Source organism: Eurosta solidaginis, chromosome 4, assembly GCF_040869045.1.
Source record: "Eurosta solidaginis isolate ZX-2024a chromosome 4, ASM4086904v1, whole genome shotgun sequence".
In the NCBI taxonomy this organism is placed as follows: Eukaryota; Metazoa; Arthropoda; class Insecta; order Diptera; family Tephritidae; genus Eurosta; species Eurosta solidaginis.
Window position 1 is genome coordinate 272969150 of NC_090322.1, and position 21259 is coordinate 272990408.

The 21259-nt window shown below is 37.5% G+C and overlaps 1 protein-coding gene across 3 annotated transcripts in view; it reads left to right on the forward strand.

Annotated features, from left to right (window-relative positions):
- bves overlaps positions 1-17654 on the forward strand; it is a 215797-nt gene extending 198143 nt beyond the window's left edge. The window contains exon 8 of one of the 3 annotated variants that reach the window (XM_067786196.1): positions 17094-17653. In XM_067786196.1, the coding sequence (XP_067642297.1) occupies positions 17094-17158 (65 nt within the window). In that variant the 3' untranslated portion in view covers positions 17159-17653. Of the gene's footprint in view, positions 1-3880; positions 3919-17093 lie in introns of those variants that run through there. The other 2 variants (XM_067786197.1, XM_067786201.1) reach the window with 2 other exon arrangements.
- Positions 17655-21259: the final 3605 nt, after the last annotated feature.

Below are 21259 nucleotides of genomic sequence, written 5' to 3' on the forward strand. Positions count from 1 at the left end.
TTACTTTGCAGAATGAAAGCAGGCAACTCCGGCGGATTTGTGTTATCCCGCCATCTTCTTATTATGCTCCTCTGATGTTGCTGTGGCACTAATTCATTACTCATTTCAGTGAATACCACATGAAATGCAATAATGTGCATTGTTTATACCTTATATCTTAATTTCAAACAAATTCGCAACAATAATTAAACTTTTCAATTTTTTAAACAAACTAAGAAATGCGCAACGAAATTTCAATTGACAAAACAGCTGACTTCGAAAATTCGAAATTCCTATTCCCCAATTTTTCTTCTCCCTAGGAGAAAAGAATTGGAGGAATTTTTCCGCGGGAATAAAAAAATCCGCGAAAACAAAATTCCGCGAGAATATTTAGAATTGGTCTGATTATAATGGAATCAATAGCCGCGGTATTTTTTGTGGAGTTGGAAAGCAACGCATACGAAAATGGCCAGGCGAGAATGGAAAGGCAAATATTGCGAGATTTGTGTAATCCATTTGAGATAGTGACGAATTGTAAGAAATTGAACTTAAAAGTGGTAAAGTTTAATGACTTATTTTCTTATTTAGGTTCAAAAAAAACTTTCGACTTAACAAGGATGCTTTCAAGTATGTGTTAGATACTTCTGCGGGGCAAATACGTCCAAGGACTTCGACATCGACATGTTGTTTTTGACCTGGAAACATATAAAAAACAATCATCATAAAGCCTTCTACGTTTCTTAACAAGTTTTACTTACATTTTTGTTAAAATTCTGTTATAAATTAATAAAAAAATAAAAAGAAGAAAATATTTTTCCGCCAACTAATTTGCAACTTAGAAAAACGGAACTACGATCGAAATGCAGAATTCAAAAAATCGAACGATTCGAAGCTGGATCGAAAGAGATTGGAACACAGAATACCAAAATTGCCAAATCGAAAAAATTCCAATCCAAGTCGAAATGCAGAATTGGGCTGATTATCCGAAGAAGACAAATGTGACTCAAATATCCTTATAATATGTTTTATTCAATGTGAGACTATCTTTTAAATCTTCAAGCAATGCATTTATCGTTATTAGTATACCAACGTCTCTATCCAAAAGCAAAAGTTGAATTCGGTGAATCCCCGTAACTATTTCAGTGGATATAGTAAAGCTACATATACACAATTTTGAAAAAGTGGGTGGTGTAACGTCCCTTCATAAAGAAAATCTAAAATAGGTATGTTTCCATATCTATTAGGTGCAATAGTGATTCTGTAAATGAGGCTAATGAATGGAGAAGATAAGAGGAAAATGTTCATGAAGAGGGTGGTGACAGACAATGAAGTGAACGATGATGTGGCAAAGCTTAGGGCTGAGGGAAGGGAAAAGGCAATTGAAGACAGAGAACAAAAAGAAGGAAGGAGTGGTAGGAAGAGACAGGCAAAGATTGTAGAACAGGGGCGGAATAAATGGGGAAGGATAAGAGAGGAGAAAGAGAAGAACACGGAAATGGAGAAAGGTAAGGGCGAAAAAACAAAGGGGAGATGTGAGGTCGGAGAGCAATAAAAGCAGCAGGATAAATTGGAAATCAAATTAGCAAAATGAACCAGGGGCAAGAAAGCCAAAAAGAAATTAAATCTGTTGAAAAGAATGATAGAAGAGGAGAAAGGAGGGACAAAGCACAAAAGAAAGGATCGAGAGTAGGAAACAGGGGAAAATATGATAAAGAGGAAGGGAAAGGGGTTGGACTATTGCAGGGAAAAGAAAAAAAGCAGCAGGGGTTTATTAAACTATACTTTTGATGTGAATGGATAGAGAAAGGTTAAAGGAAATCCGTTGAAGTGAGTAACATAACGAGTGTGAGTAAAAATTAGAGATAGAAGAAGAAAAAATTTCTTTTAGAAGTAGCGATATTAATTTCTGTAAATCAGGAATAAGGCGCTTTGAAGGGACTTACAAGGTATAATCCAAACAGATGTTGCCATGTATGTCCTAATGTCATGATGCCTTAATTTTGTTCCCAAACATAAAAATAAAATTCGAGCTTCGAAAGAAATCTTGGGGCCACAATTGAACCGGAGGGTTGGTGTCAAGGTGCAGAAATGGCAGAACATATTACACACGTGTATACGGATGCTTCCAAATAAATGGAATGGGTCGGGTCTGCTGTGTACTGTGCCGATTCAGAAATAAGTAGATCCTACAGTAGTGGTCGTAGGAAAGTGAAATAATTATTAGCGCCACTTCACACGTATTATTATTATCTTTCGTTTAATTGTCGCTGAACAAGCAGAGTAGCAACATCGGGTGAGGCTATTGTTTATTTGCGCATTTAGAGAAATCGTGCATGAGCATAGTACAGGTCTACAAGTAGGATATGTAGCAGCACGCACATACACAGCCACGCTCACCTGATAAAATGCTTGTTTTTGTTGGTTTTTCTTTGTGGATGCTATTTGGCACTGTTGTACTTCTTAGGACCAAAAGAAAGTGTAGTAGCTGCTATCGAAAACTGCGTAAAATTTTTATTGTAAAATTACAAAGAAATATCCATATTTACTTTCAAACGAGCACTTAATTACACCTCTCTTTAAAATCCATATATTTTGTACAATTTTAATTAACAAATTGTGATACTTTGTTACCGGGGACGATTGCTAAAACACGACCAAAACCGTCAGGGGAGGTATTAATAGACGCGTTTTTGCATCGCTGCCAATAATTCGAATACTTTTTCTCTTTGGACTATTGTTAACAGGACAAAACGCGTCTTTTCATTTCTCTTTCCACATTTTTGGACGGTTTATAGCAGTCGACCTCGGTTTCAGACTGTTTTTCGTGGAGAACTTTTGAACGGGTAGAAAAACTTAGCACCCGTGTTTGTATTCTTAATGCTGGAATAACTACGCTTCCTCAGATACCCCAATTCAAGACTTTTGTATAATTTTCTTTCGGACCCAGTGGACCTATCTACATTTTCATACTAAATTCGTTTAAAAAAATTTACCATCACAGCAACCCATATCGCATATTCCGGTCCGTTTTTTGTTTCCCTGCGTCGTTTTCCACGACAGCAACCCCTGTAATTTTGACACTTCGTTCAGTGTCAAACGCATGTTCCACGCAGGTTCCACTGAGTTCCACAATAGTTTGACACTGAACGAAGTGTCAAACGGCAGTGTGTTAGAAAGAGCAAGGAATTGTTTCCTTTTCATACATATCATACTTGTAAACCTGTACTATGGTGCATGAGCTGCCGTCGCGTAAGTATATACATTGATAGTCAGAAGCCTTGGAAAAACATCGCTCAGGCCGGACCACACATATATACTGGGTTCCCGATTATAAAAGGATAAAAGGGAACGAAAAGGACGATGAGTTGGCAAAGGAGGGTGCGACACTCTCTGAATCGACGATAAACGTCGCAATAAGAGCAGATCTAGGAAGTGCGATCTGCAACAGAAACCGGTTGAGCACGTTCTGTGTTCATGTCCAGCGCTAACCAAGTCAAGGCTCCAGCTATTAAGGGCGGCAGAATTTCCAGATTTAGAGGCAGCAATTAAGCTAGGTCTTAAAAAACGTCTAGTATTTGCCAAGAGGACGGAGTTATTCTATAATAGTCCTGGCACCTGATTGGGGTTCTTCCGTTTGGTCGTCACACAAATTCTGGTAACACTATGAACACATTCAGTCTATGTGAGGTCCTTATTGACTGGCCAGTTCAACCTAACCTACCTATTACTCAGCAGATGATCCTCAAAAAAGTATCACTGAAAATTTTGCTATTAGTGCTGGAAAATGGGTAGGAAAATATACATGAAATTTTCTTTTATTTCCACATCATACATATATCAAAAATTTCACTATCACGCTCCATTCTCACGGAACAGAGGTCGTGATATTTTTGTTTCTCAGGTCAAGCAGCGACATCTATTTAAAAAAAAAGGTTTATTCAAGGCAGTGCTGCCAAACTAAAGGCAAAAAATAAACAAATTATCGGGCTCCCAAATTGAACCAGACTTCTACCTGGATTTATCTGGTTGAAGACCTTGTTGTTGCATTTACATGCAAAATAGTTTATCTGGCTGAGGATCATTACGACGGCATGATGGCTAATACCAAATGGTATGTGATAAACAATGGAAAGAGATGCAATACGTCACGTACGTTTTGAGTTTTATTATGAATAATATAATATAAATCATATTTTAATAATTATTCTTAATTTAAGAAATAATGATTCTAAGTTCAATCGGAACTCAAAAGTTATAATCATTTGTTATTTTTAATTTATTTCGTGATTCCATCTAGAGATGACATCTTAGAGGAGGTTCTTGGTTTAGGAAAAAAAATCGACATCTCTAAGATGTGTTCATAATTACCGATTATCGAAGCGAAAAATTGTATTTAATTCAGCCTGATTGGGTGGGTATCTCGAATCGAACGATCGGATCGTCTGCTAGACGATTCGTTGTGTATTTGTATTATGTAAGTAGAACCAAAGGGGATAAATATAATAAGGGACGTCACTCGTTACTTTGGATGATGTTTTTGGTTATCCGATTCGAATACCTTTCCAATGGTACCAAGATCTTTGAAATCGGTTGAGCCATTCAGTAGTTATCACAGCTCAAATTACCTATTACCGTCATTTTTCACACATTTTCACAACTTTGACACCTTGCCACGCCCACAATTTTTCAAAAATGCAATTTCTAAAAACGAGGTTGTGTTTCTATAGGTAAAGTGCAAAATTTCACCAAATCTGAGGGGGTCGGGTTTAAAATGTGCCTTTTTTATAGGTTTTGATATGAAATTCAGCATATGTAAGTAAACTTGAATGAAAGTAACTCCAAAATCTAAGTTAAAGCTGTTAAAAGCAAATGCTTATATTTTTATTCACTCCGTCTAGTATCAGGTAGTTTCATAACATTGGTGTGGTGGCGCTATTTTCTTCTCTATTTTCACAAAAGCAGCACATATTCAAAATATGTATGTATATTGATAACTAACCAATATCACAAAAATTTTGTTTAAAAACAAAAAGCCGATTTTTTCACCGCACAACGGTCCTGCAATACCTGAACAGTGTGCGCACATTCGACAAGCTATTACTTTGTAATTGTTATTGTCAATTTATTCGTTGTTAATTTTATTTTGAGAACATTTTCTTTTAATAACCCCACTGTCCGGATTTATGCATGAATGCATCTTACTATATATCGGTATATAAAATACACAAATATTGCTTTTTATGATGAACGTTAAAATTTATATAGCAAATACAGACATCCTACGATAGTTCAAGAGCTGGCACCGAAAATTAGCGATTATATCATTTTATATTCGCGCTGTAGGTATATGATTCAATTATTTAATCCGTTGGTACACAGCATCCACCCCTCCCTTTACATAACTAATGTACGTACATACGTAAGCACTAAACAGTAGTAAGTAATAAGAACGACCTCGAATTTCCTATTTCTTGTTGGATAAATCTTTCAAGGTAAAAATATTAAAGCCAAGTTTTTCAGTGTGAGTTTAAACTCCAGTTAAAGTTGACTAGAGTTTAACCCTGCCACTTCGGCCGCTTAAGCTGAGATGAGCAGCAAAATTGTATGTTATCGAACAAAGTGGGAGGGTTAAACTCTACTAAACTTTAACTAGAGTTTAAACTCGCACTGAAAAACCAGGCATATGGTTTATTAAAATTATGCATAAACCAACCTAAAATTCTTGCCCATCTTTTCTACCAAAAGTTAAGGGCTGTTTTCAGCATCTCTTATTTAAATTTTTTTTATATAGAAATTTATCAGACAGCTTCATTTGACATTTTCGTTTTCAGCAACACAGGGTGACCCGCCGCGGCTAAATCGATAACGGCCCTGCAAAAATTCCCTTCAAAAAACGCGAGTACTCTATAAATAATGTAAGGAATACTCCTTTGGGAGCATAGGACTGCTCCAAATCTAATCTGTATTCATTCAAAAAATGTGCTCCAATTAACATTGCGATGTCCTAGGAGAGGAGTAGGTGATCCCACTCTCGCTTTGTTCGTGAGTATTCCATAGAGTACATACGTGAGAGTACTTTCCAAAGTACTTTCACTGTAGTACTCCATGGAGCACTCACAGAGGATCATATGCCAAAGTACTAAAGAGGAATTGTGTCGGAAAGAATTATCGAAGTAAATTTAATTTAAAATGAGAGTAAATGAAGAGGGGCAATACAACTTTTATATTTTATACTACGAATATTCTTATGTTATTTAGCATTTGTGTGAATAAAGAAACTAATATAATACGCATACGTGAATAAAGAAACTAATATAATATCCCTGCAAAAATTGTTGGATTACGTGATCCATTTTCTTCATGTTGGAGTACTCTAACAATACTCCATTGCAATACGTTTGCGGACCACCATCAGCCGATCATTGCTCGTTTTTTAACGACAGTGATCACGACACGATGACCATCGAACAGAGTTGCCAAAAGTAAAATATTGCATGCAAATAACTAATAATACAATTTTACTTTGGCAACTCTGATAAAATGCAACAGCGCTCTGGTTTTATGTATACATATTGTAACGAATTTACTTGCAAATCCTCTTATTTGCAATCCTCTGCTAAGTTCGAATCACTAAACTGTTGAATAAATAACTCCAATATTGAATGATGGAAAAATGGCCTTTATTAAGTACTTCACAATAACACTCAAACTGTGCAACGAATAGCTTAATAACCAAACTGATATCTTAAAGGAAACTGACTTTCAAAATAATAGTGCTATTGCTCGCTAGATATCGTCTTACTCGTAACTGCTTGACAATTCAAATCAAACTGAATTACTTCTTACTCGCCTGCACTGCTTTTATAGTTTACGCTGCATACTTCTAGGCTCTTCGATTTCCAGAAGTTACTAGTTGTTTCGGCTACAAAATCGCCAGCCACAACTACGTGCACAAATTATTGCCCTCTCTTGTGACCACTGAGATAAGATATATGCATGTGTTTGTGCATTGCCGCTCCGCTGTACATATGTGTAGACGCAATTATTTATTCGTTTATGTAGATACATAAAGATTGAATTATTGATGTGAATGTTTGTAGTTAACAGTCTCTCGCGCGCACATAGCCGTATAAGTAAATGCATCTGTGTGTGACATCTCTCTGGGCTGCCTTATATATGTGTATACTTGATTTGATTATTAACGTAAATACTGCTTGGCATGGCCTTAGCATCGCCTTAGTGATGGGATAACTTAGGGGTGGTAATATCCGTGACACTGCCCTCCACCTAAGTCTGATCGTCCCGATCAGACAAATCTCTCGATCTAAACGTTGCCAGCCTTTCTAAATGGACCACTTTCATTTTGGTTCGTGGTTTACCGATGGTTTGTATGCGGTACACTACATCGTTGATCCGTTTTACAACTTTGTATGGGCCTTCCCAATTACACTGCAATTTCGGGGACAAACCTTTTTTACGTTGTGGGTTGTATAACAGCACCAAATCTCCTTCCTGAAAACCTTCGGAATTAATTGCTTTATCGTATCTGGCTTTCATCTTGTCACTCATAATCTTTGTTCGTTGCCTTATCAGATCATGTATTTCTCTTAGCTCTTCTTCCAAATCACTAGTGGATTTCCTGACATTTCTCTCCGCATTGGCATCTATCCCAAACTTCAAATCAGCTGGCAGTCTAAGGTCATTGCCAAAAATTACTTTTGCAGGGGTTTGGCCCGTTGTCTCATGCACTGCTGATCGATAAGCCATCAAGAATAATGGTATGCGGGTATCCCATTCTTTATGGTACTTGTCTACTACTTTCCTTAAGTGCTCCTCCAATGTTCTATTGAATCGTTCTACCATACCATCGGATTGAGGATGCAATGCAGTTGTCCGTGTTTTTCGAATGCCCAATGACTTACACATTTCCTGGAACACAGCTGATTCGAAATTCCTGCCTTGGTCAGAATGTAACTCCATTGGTACACCATACCTTGCAACCCATTCGTTTTTAACCACTTCTGCTACTGTTTCTGCTTCTTGGTTTGGGATTGGGTATACCTCTGGCCATTTACTGAAATAATCCATAACCACCAGTACGTATTTGTTTCCGCGGTTACTAGTAGGAAATGGACCTGCGACATCCATGGCGATCCTTTCAAATGGCGCACCTGAGTTATATTGCTTCATCTGGCCATGACTTCGTGTTCTGGGCCCTTTCGCTCTGCTGCAAACCTCGCAGTTCGCAATCCACTCAGTGACCGACTGACGGCAACCAACCCAATAGAATCTCTGTTTAATCTTCTCGAGCGTCTTCGTGATTCCAAGATGACCTCCGCTTGGACCATTATGCAGCTCGCTGAGCACGTCAGGAATCCTCTTTCTGGGAACAACTATCAGTTTATTCTTGTATTTACCATCCTCACTCTCCCATACTCGATGAAGGCAACCGGATATCAATTCTAGACTGTTCCACTGTGCCCAATATGACTTCGCAATGGGACTCTCTGCTGACATCTCTTCTCTGTTTGGTCTTTCATTTCGTTCGAGCCCTTGCATAACACGTGTCAGATCTGCATCTTCTAGCTGGCACTTTCTTAGCTGTTCCTTGTCCCATTCATCTGTACATGTTATATTCATTAGCCGGACATCTATAATGTCTTCTTTAGCCTCGGCTTTTGAACAGTGCTTGCATTCCAAACTACATGGTCTTCGTGACATTGCATCAGCATTTCCATGGGTACTACCTTTTCGATGCTCAATGGAAAAGTCGTAGCTTTGTAGTCGCTCGATCCACCGTGCCAATTGTCCTTCCGGATTACGGAACTGCAGAAGCCATTTCAACGCTGCGTGATCTGTCCTGACACGGAATCGCTGGCCGTAGAGGTATTTGTGAAAATGTTTGACGCACTCTACCAATGCCAACAGCTCTCTCCGCGTAACGCAGTAGTTCCTCTCTGGTTTTCCAATCGAACGGCTGTAATATGCAACTACCTTCTCCTGTCCATCGGCCAGTTGTGATAAAACGCCTCCTATAGCATATCCACTCGCATCTGTATCTAGAATAAATGTTGCTCCTGGAATCGGATATGCTAACATTGGGGCAGTGCACAAACGCTCCTTCAATGTTTGGAAAGCCACTTCTTGCTCCTTCTTCCATTCAAAAGCTTTGTTTTTTCTTGTAAGCTCATGGAGGCTATGGGCTACGCTGGAAAAATTTGGTACAAATCGGCGGTAATATGTGCACAGCCCAAGAAAACTTCTCAATTCATGTAGGTTCTGTGGTCTTGGCCAATCCTTTACAGCCTCTATTTTTTCGTTCGCAGTGCAGATGCCCTCTGTCGTTACCTTGTGACCCAAATAATTGACTTCCTTTTTAAACAGCGCACACTTTTTGGGACTTAACTTCAGACCAGCGCCAGCTATTCTCTGGAAAACTTCCTCCAAGTTCTTAAGATGTTCATCAAAGTTCTTGCCCAATACGATGATGTCGTCCAGGTACACCAAGCATGTTTTCCAATGTAGTCCTTTCAGTACCTGGTCCATGAGTCTCTCAAAAGTAGCTGGTGCATTACATAGTCCAAAGGGCATTACTGTAAATTGCCAAAGACCATCTCCGACGCTGAAGGCTGTTTTCTCTTTGTCTTCTTCCTTTACCTCCACTTGCCAGTAGCCGCTTTTCAAGTCCAGTGTGGAAAACCATTTCGTACCAGAGAGCGAGTCCAGAGTGTCGTCAATTCTTGGCAATGGGTAGCTATCCTTTTTCGTAACGTCATTCAACTTCCGGTAGTCCACGCAAAACCTCATTTTTCCATCCTTCTTCTTTACAAGTACTACCGGTGAGCTCCAGGGACTAGCTGATGGTTCGATGACGCCGCTGTCGCTCATTTCTTGTATAATTTGACTCACAACTTGCCGCTTCGCCAGTGGAACACTACGTGGAGCTTGACGGATCGGCCTCGCATCTCCAGTGTCAATTTGATGTTTCACAACGTTGGTGCGGCCTGGTTTAGAACCATCCTGGTCAAATATGTTCGCGTACTTTAGGAGCAGTTGTTTTGCCTTACTCTGATATGCTTCCTCTAGCCCCTGCGTCCATGCCGTGATGTCATTTGAAAGATTAGTATTACTGGCTGAAACGTGTTCCTGGAGCTGTTCACAGTTAATAATTACTTCAGCCTCTTGGCATTTTCCCAAAATAGCTCCTTTAGTCAGTTTGAGTGGTGAATTGAACTCATTGAGTACTCTTACCGGAACACGTCCATCTTGTTTTGTCATAGCCAGGGTTTTTCCTACAAGTATGTTCAGTGTTGATCTGTTTGCTGCTTCGACAACCCACAATTTGTTTGTCCCACAATCTCCATCAACCTTTGCCCAGATGACTGCTTCGGATTTTGGTGGTATTCGCTGACTCTCTTCCACCAGCACTCGTTTACTGCTGTAGCCTCTCTCGTAGCCGAAATTAAGTGGTACATCCATGTTCTTATATCGCATCGTCTTGCTTTGCATGTCGATCTTGATGCCCTGGTCGATTAAGAAGTCCACTCCAATTATGATTTCATCAACAATCTCTGCCACTATAAAATTGTGTACTACCGTGACGTTCCCAATTGCGACTTCACATGATACTTCTCCTAGAACCGTGCTGTCTTCTCCAGTGGCTGTACGCAATCTTGCTCCATGCAATGGTGTTATCTTCTTGTTGACTAAATCCGCTCGAATGATGGAATGAGATGCACCCGTATCTACAGTCAGTAAACGTTCCTTTCCATCCACATGTCCTCCGACAGTAAGATTGTTTGACCTTCTTCCAATTTGTGAGATAGAGATTATGGGGCATTCAATTGAGGGAGCCAGCTGTCGCCCCTTGCGGCTGACTCGCTTTAGTTTAACGATTGAGTGGACTTGGAGATTTGCTCATCTCCTTCAGCTCTGCGTTTACGGCCACCCACATTGTTGGAGCTATTCGGACCGGTGCTGCAATGTCGTGCAATATGACCTGGGTTGCCGCACTTGAAACACTTAATAACTCCGGCATTTTTCTGTTGTGATCCCTTCAGTGCTTCCAAAATTGTGTCTACCCATTCTGGCCTTTCTACTTCTACACGATGAGCCTTATATGCTGGTTTACTTAATAGGGAGGCAGTTTCCTGAGTCAATGCATGTGATACCGTTTCAGCAAATGTGAGCTTTGGGTTTGCGTATGTAGCTCGCTTCGTTTCCACGTCCCGTATGCCATTTATAAAACTCTGGATTTTTACCCTCTCGGTGTATTCCACGGGTGCGTCCGCATTTGCGAGATGAGCCAACCTTTCAACATCCGAGGCAAACTCCTGCAAAGTCTCATTCGCTCTTTGGTGACGGTTTTGCAACTCAATTTGGAATATCTGTTTCCTATGCTCGCTTCCGTAACGTCTATCGACAGCGGCCATCAATGCTTCATAGTTGTTCCGCTCTCCTTCGGGAATCGTCTGTAGGATTTCGGCTGCTGGCCCCTTCAATGCCACGAACAGTGCAGCAACTTTATCTTCAGCATTCCATTGGTTCACTGCTGCGGTCTTCTCAAACTGTAGCTTAAAGACCTGAAAAGGAACAGAACCGTCAAAAGATGGAGTTTTTACTTTTGTATTACTCGCTGAAGCAGCCGGCCGATTAAGTTGCAATTCCTGTATACGACCTCTCAACGCATCCACCTCTGCCTCGAATTTTTCTTCAAACTGCATTATTTTTTCGTCCATGCGCGCTTCGAGTTTTGATGATATACGCGCCTCTTGTGCTTCTAGTTGTACTGTTATGCGTGCCTCTTGTTCTTTCAGTTGGGTTGCCATATATGTCTTTTGTTCTTCCAGCTGTGATGACATATTTGTGGATATTTGTGATGATATTTCTGTTATACGTGCCTCTTGTGCTTCCATCTTGGATGTTAAAAGTGTCTCCTGCGATTCTAGTTGTGATGCCATATATGTCTTCTGTTCTTCCATTTTGGATGTTATACGGTTCTCCTGCGATTCTAGTTGTGATGCCATATATGTCTTCTGTTCTTCCATCTTGGATGTTATACGGTTCTCCTGCGATTCCATATATGTCTGCTGTTCTGCCAGTTGAGATGACACTGTCGATGTTTGAGCAGATATTGCAGCTAAAATCATGTTCAAATCTGTACTGGTAACCGTCTGCGGTGTTTCGTTCTTCTCTTCAATTTTTGTTGTCTCCTCGCCATCAAGATGAAAGACATGCTCTTCCACATCAATTCCTTCTGCTTCCATTGCTTCTCGTAGCCGTGCCTGAAGTTCGAGTTTAACGCCGCTTGTATTCAATCCACGGCTCTCCAACTCCTTCTTCAGTTGCGGGATCTTCAATTCACTTAACTTTGCCATGTCCTTGTTGTCCTCCGGAATTTATTCAACAATTCCTCTTCTGACACCAATTGTAACGAATTTACTTGCAAATCCTCTTATTTGCAATCCTCTGCTAAGTTCGAATCACTAAACTGTTGAATAAATAACTCCAATATTGAATGATGGAAAAATGGCCTTTATTAAGTACTTCACAATAACACTCAAACTGTGCAACGAATAGCTTAATAACCAAACTGATATCTTAAAGGAAACTGACTTTCAAAATAATAGTGCTATTGCTCGCTAGATATCGTCTTACTCGTAACTGCTTGACAATTCAAATCAAACTGAATTACTTCTTACTCGCCTGCACTGCTTTTATAGTTTACGCTGCATACTTCTAGGCTCTTCGATTTCCAGAAGTTACTAGTTGTTTCGGCTACAAAATCGCCAGCCACAACTACGTGCACAAATTATTGCCCTCTCTTGTGACCACTGAGATAAGATATATGCATGTGTTTGTGCATTGCCGCTCCGCTGTACATATGTGTAGACGCAATTATTTATTCGTTTATGTAGATACATAAAGATTGAATTATTGATGTGAATGTTTGTAGTTAACAGTCTCTCGCGCGCACATAGCCGTATAAGTAAATGCATCTGTGTGTGACATCTCTCTGGGCTGCCTTATATATGTGTATACTTGATTTGATTATTAACGTAAATACTGCTTGGCATGGCCTTAGCATCGCCTTAGTGATGGGATAACTTAGGGGTGGTAATATCCGTGACAATATTATATTAGTTTCTTTATTCACACAAATGCTAAATAACATACGAATATTCGTAGTATAAAATATAAAAGTTGTATTGCCCCTCTTCATTTACTTTCATTTTAAATTAAATTCACTTCGATAATTCTTTCCGACACAATTCCTCTTTAGTACTATGGCATATGATCCTCTGTGGGTGCTCCATGGGTACTACAGTGAAAGTGCTTTGGAAAGCACTCTCACGTATATACTCTATGGAATACTCACAAACAAAGCGAGAGTGGGATCACCTACTCCTCTCCTAGGACATCGCAATGTTAATTGGAGCACATTTTTTGTATGAATACAGATTAGATTTGGAGCAGTCCTATGCTCCCAAAGGAGTATTCCTTGCATTATTTATAGAGTACTCGCGTTTTTGAAGGGATGTATACATAAAACCAGTGCGCTGTTGCATTTTATCAGAGTTGCCAAAGTAAAATTGTATTATTAGTTATTTGCTTGCAATATTTTACTTTTGGCAACTCTGTTCGATCGTCATCGTGCCGTGATCACTGTCGTTAAAAAACGAGCAATGATCGGCTGATGGTGGTCCGCAAACGTATTGCAAAGGAGTATTGTTAGAGTACTCCAACATGAAGAAAATGGAACACGTAATCCAACAATTTTTGCAGGGTTGTTGGATTACGTGTTCCATTTTCTTCATGTTGGAGTACTCTAACAGTACTCCTTTGCAATACGTTTGCGGACCACCATCAGCCGATCATTTCTTGTTTTTTCAAAGAGGATAAATATAATAAGAGCCGTCACTCGTTATTTTTTAGGCATTTACTCGATGTAAAGTGTGAGGTAGTCGCTACTTTTGTTTTATGAGGGACATTTTTGAATTGCCTTCCATTTATCCATGCGGTGTTGTCACTTTATGCAAACGTGTTTTTTGGAAAGAGAATTAAATAACTAATTAAATACAGTCGGAAAAATAAACACAAATACCCCATGAAAATGTATAGGAGACATTTATAAACAGCTCGCCAAAAAAAAAGTAGCGACTACCTCACAGTTTACATCGAGTAAATGCCTAAAAAATAACGAGTAACGGCTGTTATTATATTTATCCTCTTTAGTTTTTTAACGACCGTGATCACGACACGATGACGATCGAACAGAGTTGCCAGAACTAAAATGTTGCATACAAATACCTGAGAATAAAATTTTACTATGACAACTCTGATAAAATGCAACCGCGCACTGGTTTTATGTATATTAGTTTCTTTATTCACGCAAATGCTAAATAACATAAGAATATTCGTAGTATAAAATATAAAAGTTGTATTGCCCCTCTTCATTTACTTTCATTTTAAATTAAATTCACTCAGATAATTCTTTCCAACACAATTCCTCTTTTGTACTTTGGCACATGATCCCCTGTGGATGCTCCATGGAGTACTACAGTGAAATTACTTTGGAAAGTATGAGAGTACTCTATGGATACTCACAAACAAAGCGAGAGTGGGATCACCCACTCCTCTCCTAGTACATCGCAATGTTAATTGGAGCACATTTTTTGTATGAATACAGATTAGTTTTGGAACACTCCTATACTCCTAAAGGAGTATTCCTTACACTATTTATGGAGTACTCGCGTTTTTTGAAGGAGGTGAATACACGAACCTCCTGTTCCAATGGTACATGAACCAGATACGGATACAGATTTAACATGCAAATGCAACAATATGAACCATATGGATCAATTTTTTAAGTATCATTTCCAGCACATTCATTGCTTAAAAATTCTCAAATCTTGCCGGCAACACCTGGGATAAAGATAAAGAGATGCTCGATTTTACCGACTGCAAAAGCCTTGACAGATCAGCACGTTTCTAGATGGAAACACGAAACAAAAAGATGCGTAAAGAAGTTGGCCGGCCGAAAGATTTGACAGCCAATAATCTAGTTTCTGGAGATGCGGAATACCATGATGAAGTCAATATTCAGGTGTTCTCATCCCTTACCCTGGGAAATTCGTCAAGGTGTTGCCTATCATAAATAACTGCCTTTAAATTTTACTACGATCAGAGTAGATTTTACTATACTTTTACAAATGAACACTATGATACACTATACAAGCCGCTGGAAAAAGTGAAATTATGTGATTGACTTCACTTTTATTATGGCACCATGGGGAATACGTGAACGTGTGTATTTATATATATATATTTTTTTTTTTTAGTTGTTCAAGATAAGTGCTCCTGTAACTTTGGTATTGATTTGAAACTGGAATACTTTGAGAAAAATTTTGAATCTGATACGAAATTTGGTTAAAACATGTAAATTTTGAGTGTGTTGTATGTATATGTGGCATTTTATTACAATAACCTAACCCATTCTTGGCAAATTATCAGATTTTTGTAACATTTTGCCGGAAACAAGTTGGGTTGCTTTAAATAAATGCCACAGATATACCTAAGAATAACGGCGTATCCTTGCCATCGATTATTGACACCGCAACGTTAATAAAAAGACAACTTGGAAAAATAAAATGAAAAATCTGTCTGCAACTTTTCACCATAATCCATTTACAATAGAGCATATCACTTAAAACAGTTGAAAACGCGCCACCCTGCTGGAGATTTCAAAAATTAAAACACACTTTTTCCATCACTCTGTAAAAACAGCTAAATTAGTTTTTTCTTTACAAAGTACCCATTTGATCATTGACTTCAATGTGTGATACTTTGTTGCACCTTCTAAAGGTATTCACTAGGAATAAAATTCTTCCGAAGAAGCCTTTAACCGGTTTGGCAGCGTCCAGTTTTTATCGACGTTTCCCTAACATCGGCGTTCTTTATTCGTTCTATACAGGAAAAAAACAAATTATAAATAAGTAATAGGTAAGTTTATCATTATCTGCGTAAATAAATTACTAAAAAAAAAAAATAAATGTAAGGCGCGATAACCTCCGAAGAGATCTAAGGCCGAGCTTCTCTTCCAATTGGCGTCGTGCTCCTCTTGATTTTCCCTACAAATTGGCCGGACGGGACCTACATGATTTTATGCCGACTCCGAACGGCATCTGCAAGGCAGATGAGTTTTCACTGAGAGCTTTTCATGGCAGAAATACACCCGTAGCGCTTGCCAAACACTGCCGAGGGGCGACCCCGCTTAGAAAAATTTTCTTCTAATTGAAAAACCTTATTTCTAAAATTTTTGATGTTGCTTTGCCCGGGGTTTGAACCCAGGGCATCCGGTGTGGTAGGCGGAGCACGCTACCATCACACCACGGTGGCCGCTACCTTTAGTATTTATCACAGTGCAAAAGTGAAAATCTAGAATTATATAAGAAAACATATAGAAAAGCTGTTTCTACAGGGTGCCAAATATTTATTTTTTATATATTTTGAACACCTTTTAAGATAGGTATTCAAACCTCGGGTCATATTTTCAAATACTTTTTTACTCCATACATCGTGAAACACTTTAAGCCCCTCGCAAAATTTACATAGTCATTAATGCCTTATTTATAACCATCTTTTCACTTAACCATATCTATGGGCATCAGTTATTGGTGCCTTGACCTTAAAAATGTGATAATATCATAAAAAAGAAGAAAATGAAAAAAAATAAATTTATAAAAAATTGCGCAATTTATAAATCATTTAGTACAAACGTATCCAAAACAAGAACTTAAATATCGAAAAAGTGAATAGTTTTACCAACTCAAATATTCATAGGTTATGGATATAACGAAATCCCAATTGGTTGGTAACGGTACGGTTATCGCTAGGGCGTTCTGGTATGGCGCCATTGACCATTTACATTTATTTCCTTAACTTTGATGGGATCAGTTGTTTTATATGGTTATGGATATGGCAAGTTTTCCAGGCTCTTTAATGTTTGTTAAATAATATTTAAAGTTTTTGTAAAACACCAACTTTAAAAATTATGTAGACTTAAATTTACATATGTACATATGTTTTAAACATTTAAATTTTTTTTTTTTAAGCGGGTGATCCTAACTCTTGGAGATTGGGCAGAATCGATGAGACTGATCATGAAACGGCTGTGTGAGTGTAACAGAAATAGTGGAGGTGTAAATATCGTTATTATGAGCAAAATCAGGACGTTAATTCAACTAGTCTATATGTACACATATTTGTATGTATATTTATGGAAGGTTGGCGATATCTTTTACCGAGCATTGTTAGTGTTTGTTAAAAGTGATGTTGAAGTCAATGGTGTTAACGCCAAAACAGTATAAGTAACTAAACAAATACATACTTGTATGTTTGTATGTATAACACCACGGTTCTACTATATGGTTGGCTCATCTCTACAATAACAAAATATGTCTGTTCAAATTGTCAAAAACTGTGTATTAATGTTGGTGCGAATGGTATAGAATGTTGCCAATGTGTTGGTTTCATTTTGAGTTTGCCATCTCCTTTTGACAATCCCATCGACCATGCAATGAAATAAATAAAATCAGCTGATGAGATGAGCCAACCATATAATTGAACCATGGTATAACACGATATTTTTTGAATGCGAATAACATTTCTTTCCAAGTATTATTAGATATTAAGAATTTTTTTATTATTACATTGTTAGTGCTGTGTTGCACAAAACGGATCGTAATAAAGTTTTAGATATAAAAAATAATTATAAAATAGGATCCAGCCCTGAAGTAAATGCTCAGGGAAAGTTTTGTGTCATTTCCTCTTATCTTTCTATTTCATCGAAAGAAAATTTTTCGAAATTAAAAAATACCCATCACAAATGAATTTACAGTTAGGAAAAAAAAAGATAGGTCGCCTTTGAAATAAAAACACTCATAGAAACGTCCAGCGATATCTTCTGTATTTAAAGGACGGTGGCGTAGTGCTGGAAATTATGGCCCCTATTATGAGCATTTTTCGATCTTCGATCTTCGCTGGCTATCGAACATCGAATTAAAAATTGATATTATGACATCTAATCTCTGTCGAAATTTTCGTTGTGTATCTAATTTTGAAGCGAATAGAAATTTGTTGTCGACGCTCTATCGAATTAGAAGAAAATTGTTTGTAATGTAAGTTTTTTGTGTTTATCTTCCACTTTTTTGCTACGTAATAGTAATCTCAAACTATTTGTATTAATCGCATATAGTGTAGGATGCTTTATTTTTATTAAAATTAATATCCACACAAAAATTATTTGAAAGAAAATGTTATATTTTCATGATGCAAAATTGAATAATAATGAAAATTTTTGAAAATTGTAAAATCAATATTGAAAATTAAAATATTGTAAAACATATTAAAATTATAAAGTTCAAAGTAACATAATAACAAAATTAAATAAAAATAATTTAGTCAATATAATTTAAGAACCCTACAAAACAACTGCTTGGAACACTGAATTCATAAATTGGACAAAATCCTTTTATAACAAAACGAACTTGCCGAAAGGATCAGGTGGAAAAAATTCCGAGTGCATTCTCGTACCCGGTGCTCAGTTGAGACAATCCCTAGCGCAAAATGTGAGAATTGTTGCCAATTTTAAAATGGTTGGAATGGACTTGGCTCGTATGCATTGTTTCAGCCATTCTCTTTACTGGGGGTCAATTTCCTAACTGTGAAAAACTGAAAAATGTACACTTATTGAAAACTCATTTGCACACACAATTTACACATTAAATTTTCGTGCGATTCTGTAAACTATTGTGCACATTGTTTTGCTGAATGAGCGCTGAATGGAAAAGTCTTATGTCAGTGAGAAAATATTCATCAAACGCCATGAAATCAAGAAAGTCATTCTGCAACAGTGCGTATGAGTTTTGAATGTCATAAAAGTGTACACTGGCTGCCAAGAAGACTCACGAAGTTTTGCTTTACAGAACAGAATTTCAAAGTTTACACAATTTCTAGTGTACACTTTAAAACTCACAGTTAGCGAATATGGCCCCTGGATAGCAAGTCCATGAACGCTTCTATGGTCATTATAAAATTTATTTTTTAACACATGTAACAACATGTTAAGAAAGTTACAATGTTTAGAAAGCTACAATTGCGCGTTGAAATTCATTTCAGCGTTCTATACTTCTGGCTAGTTCCAGTACTTAAGCTTTTTTCTTCATAATAAATAATTTTGCTTTTATTTTATTTGACAGATGATGGGAATGTGCTTTTCTGAACGGTTGAATTTATTGTAAATTGTGTGTGCAAACGAGTTTTCAATAAGTGTACATTTTTCAGTATTTCACAGTTAGGGAATTGACCCCCAGTAAAGATGAATGGCTGAAACAATGCACACGAGCCAAGTCTATTCCAACCATTTTGAAATTGGCAACAGTTCTCAAATCTCAACTGAGCACCGGGTACGAGAATGCACTCGGAATTTTTTCCACCTGATCCTTTCTGCAAGTTCGTTTTGTTATAAACGGATTTTGTCCAATTTATGAAATCAGTGTTCCAAGAAGTTGTTTTGTATTCACGACCTTGGACCTATAGGTAGGTTTCTTAAATTATATTGACTAAATTATTTTTATTTAATTTGAACCAGGAATTTACAGTTAGGACCATGCTTAAAGCGCCAAATACACGACACGAACATTTCCGCGAACATTCCCGTTATGTCATGTTTCTGCGACCTTTTCTGTCGTGTATGGTGGTGTTTGCCAGTTCGCGCAAATGTTCGCCAAAAATCAAAATATTTTAATTTTTGGCGAACATTTGCGCGAACTGTTCGTGCGTGTATGGCGAAATAGCTCATAATCGTAGTAATTTCTGAACGGAAGAGACGTGCGCGGAAAAGTAAAATGGACAATAAAAAATTTCTGAGTGAATTTATTGAAATGTATAAATCTTAGCCATCATTGTGGCAAGTAAAAAGCAAAGATTATTGTAATAGAATTAAAAAGAATAATGATTATGCGACTTTAATCGAAAAATTAAAGCAATATTGCTGCAGCACAATTGTTGTCCGTATTCATCGCTGTCTGAAAGATAACTAATGTTCGGCCAAAAGTTTGTATGGTGTATGGCCAAAGCTGCGAACAAGATTGCGGAATGTTCGCGGAAATGTTCGTGTCGTGTATTTGGCGCTTAACCAACGAACCGATATCATTTCGTTACGATAATTAACGTTAATAAACGAAACAAAGTAATTTCGTTTCGTTTATTAACGTTAAGAACATCAAATTAACGAAATGATTTTGTTTCGTTTTCTGCCCTATCAAAACGAAATCAAATCGTTTATGTTGATTATTAATTTCAAACTATGCTGGCAAAGCTGATTGATGGCGGAGTCATTAAAGGTGAAAGCATTAGCCAAGCTTATTGCAACTTTTCTCATGAATTTTGACAGCACGAACATTTCTCAGAGTATTTTTGACATTACCACCAACGAATTACACAAACAAATTACATGGAGTTTGTGTCTGTATGTCCGCTCGCTGTTACCACCTTACGGCTTAACCATGGCTATAGCATTGCCAGCACAATTCAAACATAAATTATCACGTGTTTGTTAACGTTTTTAACGTTAACGAAAGCTTTTCGTTTCGGTTAAAAACGAGATACAATTTATCTTGATAATTTCTTTATCGATAATATTTCGAAGTGTTTCAACAGAAACGGTGGAAATTTTTTGATAAATGATTAGCTTAACGTTAAGGTGCATCCCTGCTTTGAACTTTATAATTTTAATATGTTTTACAATATTTAATTTTCAATATTGATTTTACTATTTTGAAAAATTTTCATTATTATTCAATTTTGCATCATGAAAATATAACATTTTCTTTCAAATAATTTTTGTGTGGATATTAATTTTAATAAAAATAAAGCATCCTACACTATATACGATTAATATAAATAGTGTGAAATTACTATTACGTAGCAAAAAAGTAGAAGATAAAGACAAAAAACTTATATTTCAAACAATTTTCGTCTAATTCGATAGAGCGTCGACAACAAATTTCTATTCGCTTCAAAATTAGATACACAACGAAAATTTCGACAGAGACTAGGTGTCATAATATCAATTTTTAATTCGATGTTCGATAGCCAGCGAAGATCGAAAAATGCTCATAGTAGGGGCCTATGTTTGTTTGTCATTAAAATTCGATACAACTATATATATAGTTTTCCAGCCCTACATGTTCCATAAAATCTTTAGAAATACTCTGTA